At 43.1% G+C, this 22,874-nt stretch overlaps 1 protein-coding gene across 1 annotated transcript; it reads left to right on the top strand.

Moving 5' to 3' along the window:
- Positions 1 to 1,565: 1,565 nt before the first annotated feature.
- DGAT2 (diacylglycerol O-acyltransferase 2) lies at positions 1,566 to 22,456 on the top strand. Its single transcript, XM_073612465.1, has 8 exons — positions 1,566 to 1,662; positions 10,776 to 10,904; positions 11,493 to 11,600; positions 12,932 to 13,002; positions 15,425 to 15,629; positions 16,174 to 16,348; positions 18,043 to 18,245; positions 18,737 to 22,456. The coding sequence occupies exons 1-8, from the start codon at positions 1,566 to 1,568 to the stop codon at positions 18,889 to 18,891; spliced, it is 1,143 nt and encodes a 380-aa protein (XP_073468566.1). The 3' UTR covers positions 18,892 to 22,456.
- The last annotated feature ends 418 nt before the right edge of the window (positions 22,457 to 22,874 follow it).

The raw sequence follows: 22,874 nt of genomic DNA, 5'->3' as shown, positions 1-22,874 counted from the left end.
GTACAGCGCACGGTTATTAGCCCTGCATTGTATGTAATGACACTGAGCGATCGCCCACAGCTCCAAAGAGGAGATCGCTGGAGCAGGTGTTCAGGTAAGTAAACCAGCCTTTTCCTTTACCCCCCCCCCCCCCCCCCAAGACGTGTGTGGGTTTTTTTTTTTCCACTTTCTGGTTTCCCTGAAGGCAGTGGTGACCATTCCTTCCCAGAGGGAGTCTGTGTGGCCCGGGTCCTCTGGGAAGGCAACCTCACCATTGCCTTTAGGGAACTCTTGTACCTAAACTGCAAGATTTTGCCGTATGGTCATCCTATTGAAGTGCATGTTGCATTTCATTCATATATTGACTTAAAGAAAATGCTCCCTAATATCTTGGGGGGGGGGGGGAGTGTTATGGCAACAGGTGCATGTAGTGTCGTAAGGCGCATGCACAAGATGAGCTTCTTATGCAGTATGAAGTCAACTTTTCAAAATGGAACAGGATCCCAAGCAACACCGAGGCATGTTAAAAACTGGTACAAATTAAGTTACATGGGCAAGAGTACGTGTTTGTTTCCCCTTTACATATTACTGTCGGTTTTATAAAATAGGGGGAGGTCCTCTTTAAGGCTGTGTAGGGGAACACCTGCTAAAACCAACTAGTGGTCAGTGGGATGAATGCTTCTATTGGTGGTGGTCAAAAAGCTACCCTTACAGACAGCTAAAATTTCTATTGGTGGCATCCTGCGGCTGGCTTTGCCAGGTGGTATTGGACATGGAACTATTCAGGTGTCGTCGTATGGGAGGTCAATGGGCCACAGCTCAGGTGTCGTCGTATGGGAGGTCAATGGGCCACAGCTCAGGTGCCGTCGTATGGGAGGTCAATGGGCCACAGCTCAGGTGCCGTCGTATGGCAGGTCAATGGGCCACAGCTCAGGTGCCGTCGTATGGCAGGTCAATGGGCCACAGCTCAGGTGCCGTCGTATGGCAGGTCAATGGGCCACAGCTCAGGTGCCGTCGTATGGCAGGTCAATGGGCCACAGCTCAGGTGCCGTCGTATGGCAGGTCAATGGGCCACAGCTCAGGTGCCGTCGTATGGCAGGTCAATGGGCCACAGCTCAGGTGCCGTCGTATGGCAGGTCAATGGGCCACAGCTCAGGTGCCGTCGTATGGCAGGTCAATGGGCCACAGTTTAAGACTCCCCCAGCAACCATGGAACACTGGTTGACAATAGCTGATCTAAACCTTAAATGGATGGCAGTTGACTTTGTAAAGCACTGCACTGCCATTTTGTCCTTCATCTTCCCTCTTTTTTAATTCCTGTCCAAATTTAACATTGGTTGCATATCTTGCCTCTTAAACCGGCCATTCTCAACCAGGGTTCCTTGAGCGATAGCTAGGAGTTCCTTGCGTTGTGACTTATTAGTCTGCCATATGATGGTGCCAGCAGCATGACCCCCATAATCTCTTTAGAAAGAATGCAACCCTTACAGATGGCTAATTGCCACCAATAAAAGGGACATTTTCCCATTTTGTTTTAGTAAGTTCTCCAACTCCTGAAAATGATGAGGAGGGAGGGTTCTAGGGTAATGGGGTTGAGCAAAGCTTCTCTAAACCAACTAATCCAGCTTTCTGATGGTGACAAAAGTGGACCAATCCTGGACCTTCATGTGGTGGATCATGCATGTTGGTTTGGATGCCTGCCTGTAGTCTCCACCAGGGGTATGTGACCGTGACCTTGTAGGAGAGCATTTGGGAGACCATAGGATATATTAAACTTTTTATTTAAAAAAAAAAAAAAAAAAAAGGCTCCTAAATAAATAAAGCCCATAAAGGCAGGATCACCTGGTATTTTAATTATCACCGTCATTAGAGAAAGATTGAGCACAGCTTTTAAATTGTTAACCTTTTAAAACTTATGAGATTTTAGTGATTGGAATTTCCCCTACCTCACTCCACCAATGTCTTGTCTGTTCCCTGCTGGATGGAGGCATGGGGACAGAACGTCTCTGGGTCCAGGGGTCCCGGTCACTAATTGGGAGGACAGGCAATATCTCATCTGTAACCAGCCAAACACTATAATGAATGGTCCTTTCTGGATGAGGATGGAGCATGCATTCCTTCTGAAAGTTAATTAGCTTGCAAAGGGAATGTGCAATACGATGACTTTTCCTAGTGTTTACATAAAAATTGAATTTTTTTTTTTATCTATTTCAGTTCAACTTTAAATGCACATCACAAAAGCAAAGTTCATATAAAGTCCATACAGGGAGCGCTGAACCTTCAGTAGCCTTGCAGTTTTGTTTTTTTCTTTTATTTCCCTTTCAAAGCCTTGTTGCTTTGTGACTGTCCTCCTCCATGCCAAGATACAGTGAGCAGTGGTGGTATTTATCCCACTGCCACAATAAGTGAGTGATTACTGAATCCTTCACTTACCAGAGAATTTTGCTTAATGTTTAAAATGTGTCTCAAGCCAAAGCATTGTTTTTTAGGTTTGGATAGAGTAGGGAAGGGTTAGAACACCTGTCAGGTTGTTGTTGTTTTTAATTTTTTTGCTGGGGGGGGGGGGGGGGAGATGTATATCGCTGTTGTGGACTCCTGATGTTTGTGTGCTTATTAGATATTTTATTTTTTATACTTTATATAGTATGGCAAGGGTGTAGATTTCAGGAATTTTTAGAGCTGAACTCAAGGACCATTAAAGTCTCCCATGCAGTCGTACTGCACTACAAGGGCTATCTGCTCATTTAGGCCTATGGGTCATGGGAAAAGATTTACTTGTCTGATCCTCCGCACTGTCCTGGTGCCTGCAGCATCTTCTCCCCATGCTCCAGCAGTCTAAGGTCCTGAAGTCAAGACTGATGAAGACTATGACCAAGGTTCTAAGCTCTGCATTGGAGGTGAAGGTGCTGAAGGACAGTCTGTTGGCACATGGGAGCATTCCATTGTCCATTCTTGGCGTTCTGCCAATTCCAGAAGTGCAGAGCGCCTATGCCAGGATGATATGATCATAGATCTTCAACATGGGTGCTCCCAAGTCTTTTTACTTGGCTTTCCTCCTTTTGGTTCATACATATTTGGAGCATTGGTCAGCCATTTGCTGAAGTAAGGGAATGGGGTTCTGGGTTGCCTTTGCACACTGAAGGGTTCCCACGATCACCTTGGTTTGGGAAGTGAAGCAGTGCACTGCTTCATAATTGGGTCAAAAAAGAGTACTGCGCCCAGAGCCCACCCAGTTGTGACGATAGCTAATTACTATTGGCTATTGTCTTCCTGTTTCTCCTCCCGGCCAATCGGGAAGCGGGTCTTGAGACCCGGTTGGCTCAGAGGAGAGGCTACCATATTGGCCGCTGAGAAGGAAGCTGCCGAGGAGGAGACTCAGGAAGGATCAGTTGCCACCCATGACCTAAATGGGGTAAGTGCAGGCCTGGTGGGCGGACGGAAGAGCGAACGGGGATGGTGGGGTTAGGGGGTAAAATCGACTGACTGGGGGGGGGTGTTAGGTGCTTGGTTTGGGCCCCCCTTAAAATGGAGTACCAGCCGCCACTGGCTTATTAGTTGACGACAGAAATAAAGCTTTGGACCCCTTCGAGGAATCCTTGGTGTGCTTATGACATTCCTTCACTTTTATCATCCATGATTTCCAGCCTGTGGTCATTCCAGCACGAGTGACTAGCTGGTTTCTTGTGTGCATGGGAAATATTGCGTTTGGACTTTGTTGATGCTTTGCGGGTCGCAGGTCTGGAAACAGGGAACGAAAATCTGGTCTCCCATAATGCCTTAGTAGTCCAATCTGGTCTATAAAATTTGTGCAAAATGCCCCAAAACCCAGATGCTGGGCTGCAAAATGGTGAAAGGGGGGGCGGGGGTGTTGTAGTAGTAACAGTCTTAACAAAAATCCTGTTTTCTGCTAGACTCGGATAAACGGTGAGCCGGTTTACCATCTCTGATATCTACAGCAGTCGTCCGGCTCGGGTAGCGTGACACGTTTAGTAAAAGTATCCCAGCTTATAAATATTTATACGTTTTGTTCTTCAGCTAATGAGACCTCATGAAATAAACAGCGGAGGTGCTGTGCGTTTCCTATTTATGAGCCTAGTTAAGGGATTACTGCGGGGAAAGATGGAGCACGATGTGTAGTCTATTAGGGCTCATTCACACCAGTAGTTCTTCTAAATGCAAGAACAAAGCAATTTTCCTAATGTCCATGGTTGACAACGCGATGCGTTGATGTGCACTTAAAGAACAAAATACCTATTGCATTTTTCTGTAATGTGTTTTGTAACGCATCACAATGCACTGCAGCACATAGGACTACATTTGGGGGGGGGGGGGGGGGAGCAAGCAATGCATTACAAGGCATGTTCACACTGCACACCAAAGCACACAAAGTACACGGCCATTAGTAATCTAAAAATGCTGGTAGCTTGGCTGTCATGCTGGTCCAGTACTTATGGTATTCTTACTCTGACAGCATGCTTACTGCTAGTCAGTAACTTGAAAAAGTAATTGAATTGACCAGAGCCAGGCAACTTGCATTTTTAGACTGAATGCAGAGGTGCCGAAATCGCTACATAACTGATCACATACCAACTTTCCTTAAGAGAAGTGCGGGAATTGATTAAAGACCGCTGATCGCTCAGTTCTCAGGTACACTTGGAGCACGGAGCAGAGATGGTCAGTCGGCGCTCTGTTCTCTGCCCCTCCAGAGCTCACTGGACACTGAGGCTGGATTCACACTGGTACGAACAGATATCCCATGTGATTCGCATTGCTGTGCAGATCTCATGCGATGTCTGAGATGCGACTTCAGCCATACAGTGTCTGCAAACCGATCTGGGGGGGTGTCATTATCTTTCTATGGACACCCGCAGTGGTTTGCAGAGTGCATTGTGATGCAGGAACCCGCACAGGAATCGCACTGGTTCCCGCTTTGCAGATGTGTGAACCCAGCCTGAGCCAAATTGCATAAGCACACAGCCCATTCATGGACTACAGGCCTCAGCGCCTGTCTAAAGGAGTGTTTAGGGCTGTCTTAAGGGGAATCGACGGAGGAAAATCCTTCAATGGGGACAAATGCTCTGGTGACAACTCTTAAAGCAGAACTTCATCCAAAAGGTTCCACTCTCCCGCCTTTACATTTGGCACTTTTTTTTTTTGGGGGGGGGGGGTTACCTGGTTTTGAGGTACCCACTACCGGTGGGGGGGGGGGGGGGGGGGGCCCTCTATCTCTACCCCCCACAGCCCTCTGGGACACATCACAGGTCCCATAAGCCTGCAGGACCAAACACGGAGCACAGCTCTTACATGCACAGTTGGAAGTCGGCTGTGAAGCCATAAGGCTTCACTGCCTGTTTCCCTTGGTGAAGATGCCGGCGCTTGCACCCAAAGCCGATTGAAGAATCTACTCGAGCTGGGACAGGCAAGTTTCCTTATATTAAGTAGGCAGCTACAATATTTGTAGGTGTTGGGTTGTGGTATTTTTATTTGGGGGAGACACGAGACCTGCTTTCCTCCCTTCCTGCTTTCCTCCCTTCCTGCTTTCCTCCCTTCCTGCTTTCCTCCCTTCCTGCTTTCCTCCCTTCCTGCTTTCCTCCCTTCCTGCTTTCCTCCCTTCCTGCTTTCCTCCCTTCCTGCTTTCCTCCCTTCCTGCTTTCCTCCCTTCCTGCTTTCCTCCCTTCCTGCTTTCCTCCCTTCCTTTTGTGTCTTCAGAATAGGCTATGAAAGGAACTCTCCATGGCAGAACACATACAGCAGAAATTACCTGATGGGGGTTCAAACCCTTCCCTAATCTATGAAAGATAGTATAAGTGTATGTATGTATGAAAAAAAATTAATAAAGTATAACATTGGTCTATATGCTGCAGGTTGACGCCATCACTTCTGTTTAAGCAGAAAAGCCCCCATTACAATTTGGTGTGTGTTTCCCTGGTTTGGGCCTGCTCAGCTATAGTCGAGGAGTGACCATGAATTTTTCATTTTTGCTTTCTTACCTCAACCTCAGGGGATACGATGGGATATATTTGTGCTCAGTAAATTTCATTTATATTGGGATTGTTTACATAATGTCTGCGTCTAGTTCCTTCTGAAGTAAGCAGGAAAAGTAAAGTTGGCTGTAGAAGACGGACAGCTGTTTAAGCTTTGAACTGACCAAACCGACAAACTCCCTCACTTAGTTCTTGTAGATTGGCCGTAGTCATGACTGCTGAGGCGCAATGGGCTTAGGTCCCAATTAACGTAACACCATGGGATCAAATCCCCCACCACCCTTGCCCTTTACCCCATTATAATAAGACACAACCATTAGGTTGGAAAGGGCAAGGCCACAGCTTTATTAAATTCCAACACATAACACATAACATGTAAACATTTAACCCAGGCTAGTCAGTCTTGCTGTGAGCACCTAACCAAAAGATGGAAGTGGGGCCTATCCTTACCATAAGTGCTGGACAGACAGCCTACTTCTAATTTTCCATTCAAGGGCATAGCCCTTTACAGCAACTTTAACTGCTGGCAAGGTCAAGAAAACCGCAGCAAGCTGTGACATACCATAGGAAAAAGGGGTGGGAGGGTGTGCAGCTCTTCTGAAAAGACCCAGAATTCCCTGGGGCAGTGCTTTCCTGAGCTCAGGCCCATCCCATCCCACCTGTCCCCACCAATCGTTTCCCTTATGTACCTAGCCATGCCCCCATCAGTCAAGGCTCTTTCCCTAGGGAGGGGCTCAAGAGGCCTTCAATGGACCACTGATGGTCCATGAGAAAATTTTGGGGGTCCCCAGGGATTCTGCTGCAAATAACATTCTGGCAGATGTATACCGCCCAATGTTTCCAGTGTTCTCGATGCGTACTGATAGTCAATACTGTCAGCGCACATTGATGCCTGATGCCTCCTCTGTGGCACAGCCACGTGCATGTAAATTTGTTGGTGTTCGTCTCTATACCACCTGCCAAACATGTTCCCGAAGGTGAAAATATCCTTTAACCCTTTTACAGCCAGAGCCAGTTTTCCATTTTTTTTTTTTTTTGCACAGGTTTCAAAAACATTTTAGGCCTGCAGATTACTTAAAACCCCCAATCATTATATACAGTCAGGTCCATAACTATTGGGACATCAACACAATTCTAATCTTTTTGGCTCTATACACCACCACAATGGATTTGAAATGAAACGAATAAGGTGTGCTTTAACTGCAGACTTTCAGCTTTAATTTGAGGATATTTACATCCAAATCAGGTGAACGGTGTAGGAATTACAACAGTTTGTATATGTGCCTCCCACTTTTTAAGGGACCAAAAGTAATGGGACATATTAACCATCATCCATCAAACTTTCACTTTTTAATACTTGGTTGCAAATCCTTTGCAGTCAATTACAGCCTAAAGTCTGGAACGCATAGACATCACCAGACGCTGGGCTTCATCCCTGGTGATGCTCTGCCAGGCCTCTACTGCAACTGTCTTCTTCAATTTCTGCTTGTTCTTGGGGCATTTTCCCTTCAGTTTTGTCTTCAGCAAGTGAAATGCATGCTCAATCGGATTCAGGTCAGGTGATTGACTTGGCCATTGCATAACATTCTACTTCTTTCCCTTAAACGCTTTCGCAGTATGCTTCAGGTCATTGTCCATCTGCACTGTGAAGCGCCGTCCAATTAGTTCTGAAGCATTTTGCTGAATATGAGCAGATAATATTGCCCGAAACACTTCAGAATTCATCCTGCTGCTTTTGTCAGCAGTCACATCAATAAATACAAGAGAACCAGTTCCATTGGCAGCCATACATGCCCACGCCATGACACTACCACCACCATGCTTCACTGATGAGGTGGTATGCTTTGGATCATGAGCAGTTTCTTTCCTTCTCCATATTCTTCTCTTCCCATTACTCTGGTACAAGTTGATCTTGGTCTCATCTGTCCATAGGATGTTGTTCCAGAACTGTGAAGGCTTTTTTTAGATGTTTGGAAAACTCTAATCTGGCCTTCCTGTTTTTTGAGGCTCACCAATGGTTTACATCTTGTGGTGAACCCTCTGTATTCACTCTGGTGAAGTCTTCTCTTGATTGTTGACTTTGACACATACACCTACCTCCTGGAGAGTGTTCTTGATCTGTTGTGAAGGGTGTTTTCTTCACAAGGGAAAGCATTCTTCAGTCATCCGCCACAGTTTTCCGTGGTCTTTTGGTGTTGCTGAGCGCACCAGTGTGTTTTCTTTTTAAGGATGTTCCAAACAGTTGATTTGGACACACCTAATGTTTTTGCTATCTCTCTGATGGGTTTGTTTTTGTTTTTTCAGCCTAATCATGGCTTGCTTCACTGATAGTGACAGCTCTTTGGATCTCATATTGAGAGTTGACAGCAACAGATTCCAAATGCAAATGGCACACTTGAAATGAACTCTGGACCTTTTATCTGCTCCTTGTAAATGGGATAATGAGGGAATTACACACACACCTGGCCATGGAATAGCTGAGCAGCCAATTGTCCCATTACTTTTGGTCCCTTTAAAAAGTGGGAGGCACATATACAAACTGTTGTAATTCCTACACCGTTCACCTGATTTGGATGTAAATACCCTCAAATTAAAGCTGAATGTCTGCAGTTAAAGCACATCTTGTTTGTTTCATTTCAAATCCATTGTGGTGGTGTATAGAGTGGGACCCTTGTTCTCTGGGGAGTGAGCCATCAACAGAGGTTAGGCCTATAGCTCTGTTACACAAAGATCAGTTCCTGCTGATTGGCAACCACTGGCGGGGGGGTGTCTGATCTCTGCATAGAGGTCCCTGCTTCCCCAGAGCAAGGGTCCTGTAGCATAATGGCAGGGAGCGGGCTCTTCTACTTGGGTTGTGGCTGATTTTTAAAGAACTGTAAGACTTTGCACACCTTTTGTTTGCTGCATCTGGAACGCATTTACGTAATTTAAACAGTTCAATTGGGCTCTAAGGAATAAGTGCTCTTATCCTGTATGTCCCCCTTTTCAAGGTGCATACTTGTGCAATTGATCCATCTTCAGAGGCAATTTTTTTTTTTTTTTTTTTCTGGCAATACTTCACACCATTTAGTGCTGATTCTGTGTGCAGAAATACTATAGCTGTGCCCATACACAGGGGGTTAATGAACACTACTTATTTACATGCCTGCGGCTGTACACTATATAACGTTTTTCTTCCTGGCACCGAAAGCCAGTTTGAGATGCTTGAGTGATATTTGTGAAGCTAATAATAAAGGTCATGTTTGCATTTGGCAATCTTTCGAAAAGTTTGTACCAGGAATGTCCAACCTTTAACTGGGGGGCCCCATGTTTGCTGCACCAAACTTTACCAAAGGATTTTTCTCTAATTGGTGTCTGCAAAGGATGTACAATGTACTTGCAGAAACCTATGGTGTCAAAGGGTACACCTTCCTGCTATTATGTGGAGATCATGGTCCTATTGTCCCTCATCATCTAGTAAATGGTGTCTTCATAGTTCTCATGAGTGGGTTACTTTAAAGTGGAACTAAACCCATCAATTTAATGGTTTCAGTGACTGGTTACATTGTTTGAGAGCACAAGCAAACCATCAAATGGCTGGTGTCACAACTGATCACATATTTAGGAACATGGCAGTTGAAGATCAGAGGCCAAGATGGCAGCTTCCTTGGCTGAAAATAGTACTGTACCCCCTAAACCTGACACACAATGAAATCCTCCTAATATTGGGTATTAGATGGATCAATTTATGAGCCATGCTCCAATCCAACATAAATTGGGCTCCTCTCCCACAGCTATTGTCCAGTTTTTGGTGTTGAATGCTTGATAAAATCCCCTCCATTGTGCAGACAACTCGGGGATTGTCTGATTTCTGAGTTGTACAACTTTAAAACATGACGGATGTCCTTATTTAATAGTCTGTGTTGATAGCATGTTCTCTCAAGTTCCTAGAACTCTCTTAAAGGCAGTGTGGTGTGTGGGTTTTTTTTTTTTTTTTTTTTATATGGGGGGGGGGGGAGAGACTTTTTTGTGAATACAAAAAAGCTCCTAATGTGTCACAACATGCAGCAACAGTAGACTGTTTCTGTATGGCAGTGAAATGGTGGCGCCAGAACTATGTAGGACTTAAGCTGATCAGGGAGGCTTGAAGAAGGCAGAGTCCAATGTGTGAAGTTTGGGACTTGTTTATTCCTTGTTAAATATTCCCACTGGTTTAATGGCTGAGCCATGTCCCTGTCTAACACCATCCTGATTGTAATTGCTTCTGCGAAGTCCATTGAACAGGTCAACAGCTGCTGCAGGTTGAGCAATCGCTAGAGAAGGAGTATTTTTTTTTTATTTACTCTTCCCCTTTTATTTTATTTATTTATTTTTTTATAGACGTATCGGAACCCAATTGTATCTGGTTGCTATGTAAAAGTGATCTGCAACTGACAAACCACATTCATTTTCTAAGGGGTTTTTTTTTTTTTTTTTTTTTTCTCTGACACATGCATGACACAAAGTGGACAACACTGAACAACATGTTGGTCCCTGGTCTTGAAGGACAATGAACCACCAATACTGGTCCCTGGCCCTGGAGGAGTTTTACACTCTAATGTCCATAAAGCAGTTATCACACCATACATTGCACAGTAGGGAATGTGTGCAAAATATTCTCACCACTTGGGTCCTCCATGAGAAGGTGACTTGATGTGTGGAATTTGGCAAGGTGGTTTTTTTTTTTTTTTTTTTGTTTCCTTTTGGGTAGACTGACCCTTTTTAGGATTTTTAAAGTGTAAAACTGCACCTCTTAAAACATTGCGTGTACTTAATTGTGGCTTCATCTTCTAGGGACTGGCTCCAGCCTCTTCTCAGCTGTTCAGGACTTGCCGTCCATTCCTTGGTTATCAAAGTCTCGGGTGGAAAGACATCTTCAGATCATCTCAGTCTTGCAATGGGTCATCAGCTTCCTCATCCTGGGTAAGCGTTTTTACCCTTTTTAAGTTAGCCGCAAGGTACTCTGTCTCTTTTGTTTATTATAAAAAGGTGTACTGCTGAAAGCTACCATCAACTTTCTGTAGCCTTCTAATGGTATGCTTGTAAATGGAAACCTGCAAGCAAAAGGACAGTAGGGATATGTATGTATGGCAGGAATGGTCTTGTAGGATTGAGGTCTGCATTATGTTACTCTGTTTATATGGCCTAAGGCTCCATTCACACCATGGCATTTCGTTTTGCAGGGGACAGGCGTCCCATGATTCTGTGCAATTTTACAGCGATTTGTCAGGCGACATTGCTGCAAAATTGCTCCAATTTGGGTGCCATTCAAAGTACCGGGGATCGCAAGGGCATCCCATGATTTGCAGCATTTCCACATTGCAGCAAATCCACCCACAAAACAGAACACCATGGTGTGAATGGAGCCTTAAGGAAAAGATGGTTTCCTTGTGTGCAGCTGGTAGAATACAAATAGTGGATAGCAGTTTTTAGTATGGTTCCCTGGCTTTCACCATTTGCAGCCTTTTTGTATCCTAACTTTTTTTTTTTTTTTTGTTCTGCATCTTCCAGGGGTTGCATGTACCGTGATCCTGATCTACATTTTCTGCACTGACTGTTGGCTGATTGCTGCCCTGTATGTCTCCTGGCTGGTGTTTGACTGGCACACCCCCAACAAAGGTAAGATCTTTTCTCCAAGTGAAAGGACTCAATTGCTCAGGAAAAATTTTTTCGGCTTGCTTATTTGCCTTGTCTTTACAAATAGATAATTTTGCCAAAAATGTACAATGCGTTAGCAAATTTGTCACACTAGACCGTGCATTGAAATGCACTTGCTGATCAGATTACACATCCAGCTTAATGAATCTGAGGGTGGATACAACCCCCTACGCTCACTCAGAGCCCAGACCATTCTGGGCTTTCCTAATAGGAAGCCTGGCATGATTTGCACACTGATCTTGACTGTAACCTGTATTAAATGTTTAGCTGGTAAATAAAGTTTTAAAAAAGGTAAGCGCTAAACACGTGTATTTGCCCTCGAAGTTCATATATAACTTTTAGCTCAGCAGTATTTTCCAACTCCTTAGCAAAAGGTTGGTCGGAGAACACTCACCTGCTTCTGCAGCATTGCTTCCTTTATGACCATACCAGTGAGGTTTAGCTCGGTTTCTGCAGCATCTCAGCCAGCGAGGGAGATGCACCTTAGGACCAGGTTATTGCACATCAGTACATCTCCACAATACATTTGTATGGACTTCTTCCCCAGCAAAAAAGTGTTGCCTCAACTCCCAAGAGCCTGTCTACACTCCGTAGGGAGAATGCTTTTAGGAGACTTTGGTTCTGGGGGGGGGGGGTGCCTATATCAGTAGGAGATGAACTCCTAGCTACCCCTGCAAGAATTTTCCAAACCTGGTGAAGTTACAGGGAGTAATGAGCAATTTATCCCCCCCCCCCCCAAAGAATATTGTAAAAAATACAATAAACTTTTTATATAAGTTTAGCCTGGTGTGCAGGGAACTGCATGTGATTCGGACAGAAATCATACCGCATTCCTGTTCAAATGGCATACGATTCTTGAGGCCATGGATTTTAGAATGGATCAAATAGCACTGCACCCGCATGAAAAGATGCATTTTTTTTTTTTTCTCTGCACTGGAATTTGACTGCATGGGTGTTCACACTTTCCATGCAATCCAGTTCTGCCAATCGAACAGGTTTTTTTTTTTTGGGGTGTAGTTAACTTAACATTGACACCCGCAGCAGTCCACATGAATGGAGTGCAATTGTGATGCAGTGCTGGAAATGAACAGGAATCGCTGCAAATCCTGCACTGAATCAGTCTGAACCTAGGCTTAGATGGGGAGATGAGGTGTGGGGTTTATTAGGGGAAATGTTAGGTCTGGGGGTTAATTTAGGTAATGTCTGGCGTACACTTAATTGTGGAAAACTGCATATTTTCGCATTTCCTGTGTATTCTGCAGCTAAAATAAAATTACCCTTTCATTGCACAGGTGGCAGACGATCCACATGGGTCAGGAATTGGGCAGTCTGGAGGTACTTTCGAGACTATTTCCCAATACGGGTAAGTTGATGACTTGTGATGGAAGCGCCAATCTTTACTATGCCAGCTCTTATCACCCCCCCCGCATGCATCAGTTTGTGCTCGCAGGACACAGATTGGACAGTTTAGTGGCTCAGTAGCACTATAAAGTGGTGATGTGGAGAATAGCGATAAAGGTGGTGGTTTTTCATTTGCAACATAAGATGTGAATCATCAGGTCAAGTTGGTGACGTACTGTAGTTGATCATTATCCTTTAGTGCTTTGTGTGTATAGATTTAATGCATGGCTCAGTGTCAGTTTGTACTTTGTACATTTGTTCTTACAGGGTGAGAACTTGTTTTCTGCAAGGAGTGATAATGACCTTTTTAATCCAAATTATAAAGAATTAAGTATAAACAGCTTCCTTAAATTGCTTTGGCTTTTGGCTCCTAGATTAGGATTTAGGTGTGGTGTGTAAATTAGAAATCCTTGCTTGATATTGTACTTGATCATCTTTTGGCCTTTGGTAAAGGTAGCTGTACATGGCATCAACTCCACTGAGCTCCTCCAACAGATAATACTGGCATCCATTGCAGATTGTATGGTGGCATACCTACCCAACTTTTTTTGAGGTTAGAACCTCTTGAGAACAATGTAGGTGAAGGACACATCCCTACCATGTCCAAAGTTTATGTTGACCATGTGACCATGGAGCGTTCATTTGGAAAAAAGCTGTTTAAACCCGCAAGGGCTTTTTCCTTTTTTTTTTTTTTTTTTTTTTTTTTTTTTGACATGTTCAACCTGGTGGTCATTCAACACATGTCCTAGCATAGTATGCAGCAGCCAACACAAACACAACCTTGCACCACATGTGTACTCTACATTGTGAGAAAAGGGCTATGTACTTTATTTTTTTGCAGTGTTACCACTCATTAATGAAGGAGGGGGGGGCGCTACCACAGAATTGACATTAGCGCTGCCCTGAGCTACCACTAAGCCATGCATTCCCATGCAAGTTCTGTGGCATGAGTCGGAACATTTTAAGGATCATGAACCCATCACCACATGACTGCACTAGTCTTGTTACTGTCAAAGAACTGTATTGTGGGAAGGCTGAGGGAATGTTGTAGGATGTTTCAAATACCCAGAACACCAGCTATGTCTCAGGCAAATTAGGATGGAAGGGACAAAGTGGGCAGGTGAATCTGTTTCAGATATTGAAATAGAAAGCTGGGTGCAGATGACACTTGTTTGGGGTAGATGGGTTCAAGGCTCATTCAGACCTTGGCATTGCATTAAAATATGGCAAAAGCTCTTCTATGGAATACAGGAATGCAGTACGTTTTCTACTTCTGTGACCCATTTTCACTGTCGGAGCTGGTCCAGTCTCTGGAAAGATCCCTAGCGCAAAGAGCTGGTGACTCGACAGTTTCTGGCTCATCGAAGGCAGAACTGAGCAATCATGGCTTTGATCGCTCAGTTCTCAGGTTTAGAAGTGGCGGGGGATCCACCTAGGTGAGTTTGTTTTTTCCAACCCCATAATTTGTGTGTGTGTGTGTGTGTGTGTGTGTGTGTGTGTGTGTGTGTTTTTTTTTTTTTTCAAGTATTAAACATGTTGCATTAAGGCAGTCTATTCAAATGAATGGGCTCGCAATGCACCAATACACGCATAAAATGCATGTGAACCATTTTCAACAACACTATGCATGGTGGTGAGATGCAAAGCATGTGCTGGTACTGTACTAGCCTAATGTGGGATTCACTGCAACACACTAAAGTAAAGTGTTTTTTAGCCCTAGTAGATCATGCACGTTTCTAAATTTTGGATAAAATAGTCCGTTACGATCTCTATTTGTATATTGGATGCCATGATATTACATGGAGTGTAATGGCAGTGGCACTTTTTGTCGGGACAAGGAGGAAATTCCCGAGTTGAGCAATTATCTTATCAAGTTTTTTTTTTTTTTTTTTTTTTTTTTTTTTTCTTTTTATGGTGTTGAACTTTGTCACTGGCTGACAGATGCTGAATAGTCCCATTTTATAGAGGCTTTTTTCACTTGGCCATGACTGATTCACATGTGTCCTTATCTAGGTGTTGCCTGTTAAGGTTTTGGTTGTAGGGCACTATTAGATCTATCACCTTTCCAGGAATACTTATAAGGCTCTGCTTTTTGCTGCTAGAGGGCTTTTTTTTTTTTTTTTTTTTTTTTGTAGTCATTTTAACATGTAAAAAAGAGGCTGTCGGAGGTAATTATATTTAACACTGTACAGTTGGTCAAGAAATGGCTTATGGGTAGCAAAGCATATCCATACTTAATGAATGTTGCATACACAAATTGAGTAATGCCAGTTTTAATCATGCACCAGGGCCACCCCTAAATGTACCACCCCCCTCATGTAGCAGAGTTACAAGTCCAGCTTGTATTATCATCTTGGTTGATTTATTTATTTTTTCTTTTCCAGCTTGTAAAAACGCACAATCTGCTTCCCAGCCGCAACTACATCTTCGGCTATCACCCTCATGGTATCATGTGTCTGGGTGCATTTTGTAACTTTGGCACGGAGGCCACTGGTGTGTCCAAGAAGTTCCCTGGGATAAAGCCATACCTTGCCACGCTAGCCGGGAACTTCCGAATGCCTGTGCTAAGGGACTATCTGATGTCTGGAGGTAATACCTAACCTCAGTCTCTAGATTAAGCTGTTATGTAGAGGTTCGGATCCAGGTCTTATGTCCTGTCCTGTTTGAACAGGAGTTGAAAATAAGATTCAATTGTCCACAATGGACCTTCGGCTGTGGCTCTGCTCCAGTGTTTTCCCAGAGTATTTTACCTTTGGAGTCTTGCCAGCCACTCTAGCTTTGATCTGTATTACTGCATAGTTCAAGGTCGTGAAGTAGACCTTTGTAACCAAGATCAAAATATTGGTAGACTTGGCTTTTTTTAGTAATTATATCTTATTACACCTTTATTACTGATTACATACCTTATTACCAAATCCATCATCATGCTCAGAAAAATGAATGTCCTATATTCATGTACTGACCATATGCTTGGAGATGGGGCTGGAACAAAGCACTGGCAAAAGTAATGTCATTTACCCATATTAAAACGCTGCGTAAACTGTTGGCACTTTAAATCATGTGTAATAACATATATGAAATATTGGCATCTTAATGCTTATATAAAACTTGAATTGCTTTGCTTTTCCACCAGGAATTTGCCCAGTGGACCGTGACACTATAGACTACATCCTCTCCAAAAACGGGACCGGAAATGCTGTGGTGATAGTTGTCGGTGGTGCTGCAGAATCTCTAGAATGTCGGCCGGGGAAAAATGTAGTGACTCTAAAGCAGAGGAAAGGATTTGTGAGGATTGCATTGCAGCATGGGTAAGAAGAAAACGCACACGCTGTCTATTACTTTATTAATAGGCAAGATCCTCACCTACTCCTCCATTAATAGTGTGCAGTCTATGTACAATAAACTTCTATATTATCCTTTTTTATGGCTGTTAAATATACCAGTGGTGTGGCGTGTTGTGTGTGTGTGTGGTGTTTTTTTTTTTTTTTTTTTTTTTTTTTTTTTGTGTGAAAATAGTTAAAATCCATGCTCTACTGTGCAGTTCTGAGGAACCTTATCAGGAAGTAGATTAGGACTACAGAACACAGCCCTCTGTTAAAGGAGAGTGGGAAATCTTCTACAATCCTAATGTACTTCCTGTCTTGGGATGACATCCGTGCTCATTCATAGAAACAGCACAAGCAAGTAAGTTGTCGTCCTGAAACAGAACACCTGCCTAAAATAAAGAAAACCAAAGCTTAAAAATAAATGCAGTAACACACCTGAAGACATATATAAGCTGCAAAATATTAACTTTTTGGGTTTGATGCACTTTAAAAAATTTTGGCTGCCATTCCACTAAAAGGTCTTAAAAGATAAGTTCAGCTTTCATAACATGTTACACCCATATTTGAAAGGACCGGCCCCTGGTCCTGCACTTTGACAGATGGCAGGGGATCTTCTCCCCCCGACTAGCTGTCACAATTTTAAAAAGTGGCCGTACTGGGCTCCACTCAGTTCATTCAGTGTATGCAAAACTACAAGTCCTGACAGCCTTAGCAGCTGTCAGTATGTATTTCTCAAGCTACTATGGCACTGTGGTAGTTCATTGACTCTTGCTGTCAGTGTCCATTGGCTTCCTCGTATGAGCAAGCAGATACACTGACGGGTCTGCAAGAGACTTGCATGTAATCGGCTATCTGATTGCTGGTGCAATGCTTTACAGGCTCCTGCAACAAAAAATGTATTATGTAAATGAGCACGGAGCTGTGTAGTTCTAGGGCCATGACACTGAAACTGCATTTTGAGGGGCTCTCTGAAGTCTCAGTTGCTGCCCTTTAACCTGCTTGCATGCAATCTTCCAGGTCCTGAGTAGTCATAATGTCCAGTACAAACTACTGTAGTTTACCTTCCTGAAATCTGTTACATGATGTGGTTACGCACACGAAGGAAATGGCATGTATTGCAACTATGAAACCTGGCCAAGTAGCAACTGTCAAACTTCAAGGGCCTCTTATGTCCTAGCGAGGCCTAGAGCCTTCCTCAGAAAAGACTCACTGAAGGGGCAAATATAACAAATCTTACACATCATACACGAGCAGGCTTACTTATAATCGATTCTTGCATAAGCTCCATTCTCTTTAGGCTAGAAAGGAAACATTAAAATTGCCCCTGACACATTTGCCTGACCATTTAGTCTCTATGTAAATGTAGAGAAAAATGAGGCCCAAAAAAGGAATTGATATACTAAATACCATAAGCACATGCATAGAGTTAACAGAAATCAATTTTTGCAGTGTGTGTGTGTGTGTGTTCCACCGAACGTCCCCAACTAATTTTCCCAATGGGGACATGCACACCAATGAACTTGATAGTTCTAACCTGAAAAAATGACTTCAGATCAATTTAGCAAATCCTCTTCCTAGAGGTTTCTTATCCTAGTTCATATTTGATATTTTGATATCTGATTTTCAGGTATAAGTAATTGTACAATTCTTATGCTAGTTCTTGCCTATTTTTACAGTGCTGATCTGGTGCCAGTCTACTCATTTGGGGAGAATGAGGCTTATAAGCAGGTGGTGTTTGAAGAAGGGTCCTGGGGCCGCTGGGTGCAAAGGAAGTTCCAGAAATATATTGGATTTGCCCCATGTGTCTTCCATGGTTGTGGCTTCTTTTCTGCCGAGAGCTGGGGGCTGGTTCCATATTCCAACCCAATCACCACTGTTGGTAAGTTTATGGAAATGAGTAGACTTACTCAAATGCGAACTGCTTAAATGATCTATAGGGTATAAGTGCTAAAATACTTTCCTGGGGGAAATACTGCTACAAAGTTTCACTAGTTCTGGCCGCTGCAACTAGCAATGTGATCTTGCAGCAGAGATCACCTGTCTAGATCAGGGGTCTCCAAACATTCTAAACAAAGGGTCTGTCTACTGCCCTTCAGACTTTAGGGGGGCCAGACTGGCCATCAGGAGTAGAAAAGGTTCCAAAATTAGTGGGGGGGTGGAGGAATTGTGGCCCCATGGTTGGTGGGGGGGGGGGGAGGGGAGAATAGTGCTATGTGTATTTGGCGTATTGAGCATCACAAATGGTTGGGACCTTCAGGAGGAAAGGTTGCCAATGACCATTTCCCTAGCTGAAGACAATCACTTTGCTCACAATTTTAGTATTTCCGTTTTAAAGTTGATTAGGTGACTAACAATTTCTTTCCTTTTCAGTTGGAGAACCCATTACCGTCCCCAAAATGGAACAGCCCAGCCAGAAGGATGTGGACCTCTACCACAGCATGTACCTGACCTCCCTAGAGAAGCTCTTTGACAAATACAAGACCAAGTTTGGCCTCCCAGAGTCAGAGGTTTTGGAAATCAATTGAAGCTTTGTCAATCATTGACTACAATAAGATTGTGCTTCTTGGGAAGATGTCCTCTTATTGGGAAGCTTATCCCAGGTTGCTCTACATCATTCCACAAGGCCTGATTGTCCTTTTTAGACTTTACCCACAAAGCTCTATATGACTACATTTTATAGTTCTACTTATGTTGGCACTTAACCATTGTACATACTGGCTGTTCCTACCAAAATATTTTCATTTTTGGTTAAATTCAGATTGTATGTCATACTCATAGGTAGACATTGTGGCACTTTAACGTGATCAAGTTTGGCACAGGTTTGTCTTTGCTTGGTGCTTTAAATGTGGAATGGTGTTCATGTTGAACTGATGAATGTAATGTACTTACTGGGTCTGTCCACTGAAAAATGTATTATGAATTGATGCTAATGGGTTGACATGCCTACTGGCTTTCTGCATTTTTCTGGGATTTTGGCAATAGGCTTTCTGCATTCCTACTTGGCAGTTAGTTTTAAGATTCAGTCACCATTATTTTTAAGTATGTGTGGAGAATAAAACTAGGGAAGCTGGGGCTCCTACAATTATTATGGATGGAGCAGGGAATACTGCCAGGAGGATCTCTATACCAAAACCCTGAGATGCACAGAAAGGAGTGGCTTCCCACCCACTGGCTCACTGATGCTCTAGCTGGACTTGGCCTTGTAGCTCCAGTTATTAGGTGCTGATAGACCATCTATAGTAATGGCATCAAGACGTTTTCTGTCTTTGTAATAAGATGCTAAAATCTCCTTGCAATCCTCACACGTTATCCATTACAGTGAAGTTATGACTTTATTCAGTATTGTGTATAAGATGTGCCTAATGTTGGAATCCTGAGAAGATATATTTTTTTACAAATGCTGGAATTTTTTTGGAGTGGCAGTAGAGAAGACTTTTTAGCATGGTTATGTGGCTTTAATGAATTCTACAGTCTTATTCTGAAGCTCAAACGTGGCATTTATTTTTTAATGGTTGGTTTGTGTGCAAAGTATGATGGCCTTTCTAAAGGCTTTCAGAGAGCACCTGTTGGATATACATAGTTAAGAACAATCAAGTCTAAAATTGGACTATTTGTAGAGGCAATCAGTTTTACAAAGTATTAAGATACTTATGAGGAACAAAGGACTTGGCGAATCATGGATGTAGCTGGTTCTTGGAGAATCCATGGGTGGTATATTGCTGTAAAGCAAAAAATGGCTGTCTCTGCAGGGTCTGGCAAATGTGTGATCAAAGTAACTGTCTTGAAACCAAATGACACCAGATCTGATGCATGCTTGGGGGTTTTTTCTGCAGAACAGTTGGGACAGGGAACGCTGCTGATGAGGGTTGAGCATTTTGTATTGGTCAAAGTTGAATGGTTTGCTTGGTACTAGCCCAAACCCCCCCAAGTAGTTTTCTCCCTAATGGGTTTTTTCAGAGACTAAATACACAAAGGGGGTTTTTTACTAAAGGCAAATCCACTTTGCACCTGGAAGTGCAGTCTCTGTAGATCCGAGGGGGACATGCAAGGAAAAAAATGCATTTTAGCTTGCACATGATTGGATGATAAAATCAGCAGATCTTCCCCTCAGATTTACAGAGACTGCACTTCCGAGTGCACTTGTAGTGCAAAGTGTATTTGCCTTTAGTAAATAACCACCAAAGGCTGCTGACCTGGGAACAAGCTGTTTAAGCACTTAAATCCCTTCCACCCATGACCAGGCAAAAGTGCACAGATCAGATTGTTCTGGTATTTCTCCCAACTCTGTTAGGAGTGTGCTTCTGGGTTGATGTATCAATTTTGAGCCAGGCAACAAAGCAATGTCAGACTCTGTATTTGTGTACCCTTTTCCTTTTTAATGGCCCTATCATGGTTAGTATGCCATTTAATCCTAACTTGCTGCTGCATATCTACAAGCCTAAGGAGGCCTGAACCCCTTTTAATGAAAAGGTATAGACTAATTTACCTGACTTGAGAGCAACCAAGAGTAAGGTGTTTTTTTAAATTGTGCTGAGACTTCCCTGCAGAAGGCACGTTAAAGAAACCTGTTCATAAAACCAAAAAATATTACAAAATTTCATTAAAGTTTTGGCGTAGCATTACCTGACTTTAGTAGTCACCATGGCAAGCCTTGCAGGACACTACACTAAACATGGTGAACTTTTCCTTTCCAAAGCAAATGGTCATCCTAACTGTAGGCGTCATATTTTAGGCTGCGTTGGCTAAGGTTCCTGGAATAAGATTTACCAGTACTTGAACAGGCAATCTAGAAATTACATTCCCCCCCCCCCCCCCCCAAGGATTGTAACTAAGTTTTTTTGGCCATTAAGTAGTGGCTATTGTAGGTTTGAGGGCTGCTTAAAGGGTTTTCATATTTATATACCAAATAGAGATCGGTAGGGAGAATGAGTAATGTGTCAATCCCTTCAAATCTTTGACTTGGTGATTGGGCTTGTAGTTTCCCTGCTTTTTAAGGAAAGGTGTTCAGTGGAAATGGGCTTACTAACTCAAGGGCCCCAAAAGACTAAATTACAAGCTAGGGTTTTTTTTTACAGCCGTTTTAACTAAAGTGAAAAACCCAATGGTAGTCCTCACCTCTTAGAGGTGACCTACTACCACCCCACCACCACTTGGGGTGGGTGCACCTTTTTGATTTTATTTTTTTCCCCCCCAGTGCAACATTGCTGTTCATTAGAATCTCTGCTGCTTTCCATGGGTTTCCAAGGCCTAGCACTTTCTTAAATCTGGTAACAGTCTGTTAGTAGTTTGAAACATTTAAAAGTCCTACTTGAGAGCAGGTACATGGTGCCCATTACTTTTATTGGCTAGTAATCGAAGGGAGGGGTGGTGCTACAATTTGACAGCCAGTATTGGGTGGGGGCAGACAAGCTGGTGCCAGATCATCCTCCATACAAATCGATTGGCAGACCAGTGAGCTGCCTTAAAACTTATTTTATTAATCCTTCCACAGGGGATATAAACTCTCAGAAAAGTTGGTGTTTCTGCCCAAAAGGGCCTTAGACATTATGACCAGGGCCCTTTTTGGGCAGAAACACGCCACCTTTTGTGAGTTTATATCCTTGTGAATGGATTAATAAAAGGAAGTCTTTACTGCAGCGCTATGGTTCGGCCAATAGAATTGGATGGGCTCAAATACCTCTTATGTGTTTTTTGCTTTGTTAATAATGACTTGATTACTCAAACTATATGGAGCTTTGCCACACCGATCCACTGCTGTATTTCAAAGTGGGGAAAAGCCATCCCCAAAGTCTGTAGTGGAGACCAGTTTAGCGAAGCCAGGTGTCCTACTATAGGAATAAATCCATATGTTGATTACTAGAAGTAAGAAACATGTGGACTTTATTGAAGAACCTGTGTAGAGTGGTTAGGTAAGGCCTTATGTTAAAAAAAATTGGGGGGGTAGGGGGACTTGAATAGACCAAAACAATAGATATAAAATATGGTATCATGAAGGTTGATTTGTATCCAGCTTAGGTAAGTTTCTGTTCAGCAAAATCTGTTGCCATAGGGGATCATTTATTTCCAAACATGGCAACTAATGGAGCAATAGGCTGCACAGCAAAGTTACAAAATGTCCCAAGACTTATTTTCCATAAAATTATTTCAGAGCTTTGAATGTGTCTATTGGCTGCCTTGTAAATACAGTGTAATCTTCATGGAGAGGAGGAGGTCCTTGGTTTCCATGCACGATAAGCTTTTCTTGCTCTGCAAAACTTCTTGACGATTAAGGCTCCATTCACACCTATGCAGTTCGTTTGTTTCTGCAGTGCTTTTTGCTGTGTGGGTTTTTTGTTTTTTATTACAATTGTTGTTGGGCAGATTAAAACCGCAAATCACAGTAAAAATGCACTACATGCTTTTCTGCAGCTTCTCCATTGAAGGCTATCGAACCAAAAAAGCACAGCTTTTTTTTTTTTTTCTGACCCTTTTCCAAAAAATGCATTGATGTGAACCTGTTCCTTAGGAA

The sequence above is a fragment of the Aquarana catesbeiana genome, linkage group LG02 (assembly GCF_042186555.1).
Source record: "Aquarana catesbeiana isolate 2022-GZ linkage group LG02, ASM4218655v1, whole genome shotgun sequence".
Lineage (NCBI taxonomy): Eukaryota > Metazoa > Chordata > Amphibia > Anura > Ranidae > Aquarana > Aquarana catesbeiana.
The sequence above is the reverse complement of the archived record's forward strand: the minus strand, read 5'-3'. Positions and strand labels throughout refer to the sequence as shown.

Coding starts and splice junctions, on each gene's coding strand:
- DGAT2 (XM_073612465.1), top strand. CDS start 1,566: ATGGGGTTGAGCAAAGCTTCTCTAAACCAACTAATCCAGCTTTCTGAT. Junction 10,905..11,492: donor CATCAGCTTCCTCATCCTGG/GTAAGCGTTTTT, acceptor TGCATCTTCCAG/GGGTTGCATGTACCGTGATC. Junction 18,246..18,736: donor CAACCCAATCACCACTGTTG/GTAAGTTTATGG, acceptor TTTCCTTTTCAG/TTGGAGAACCCATTACCGTC.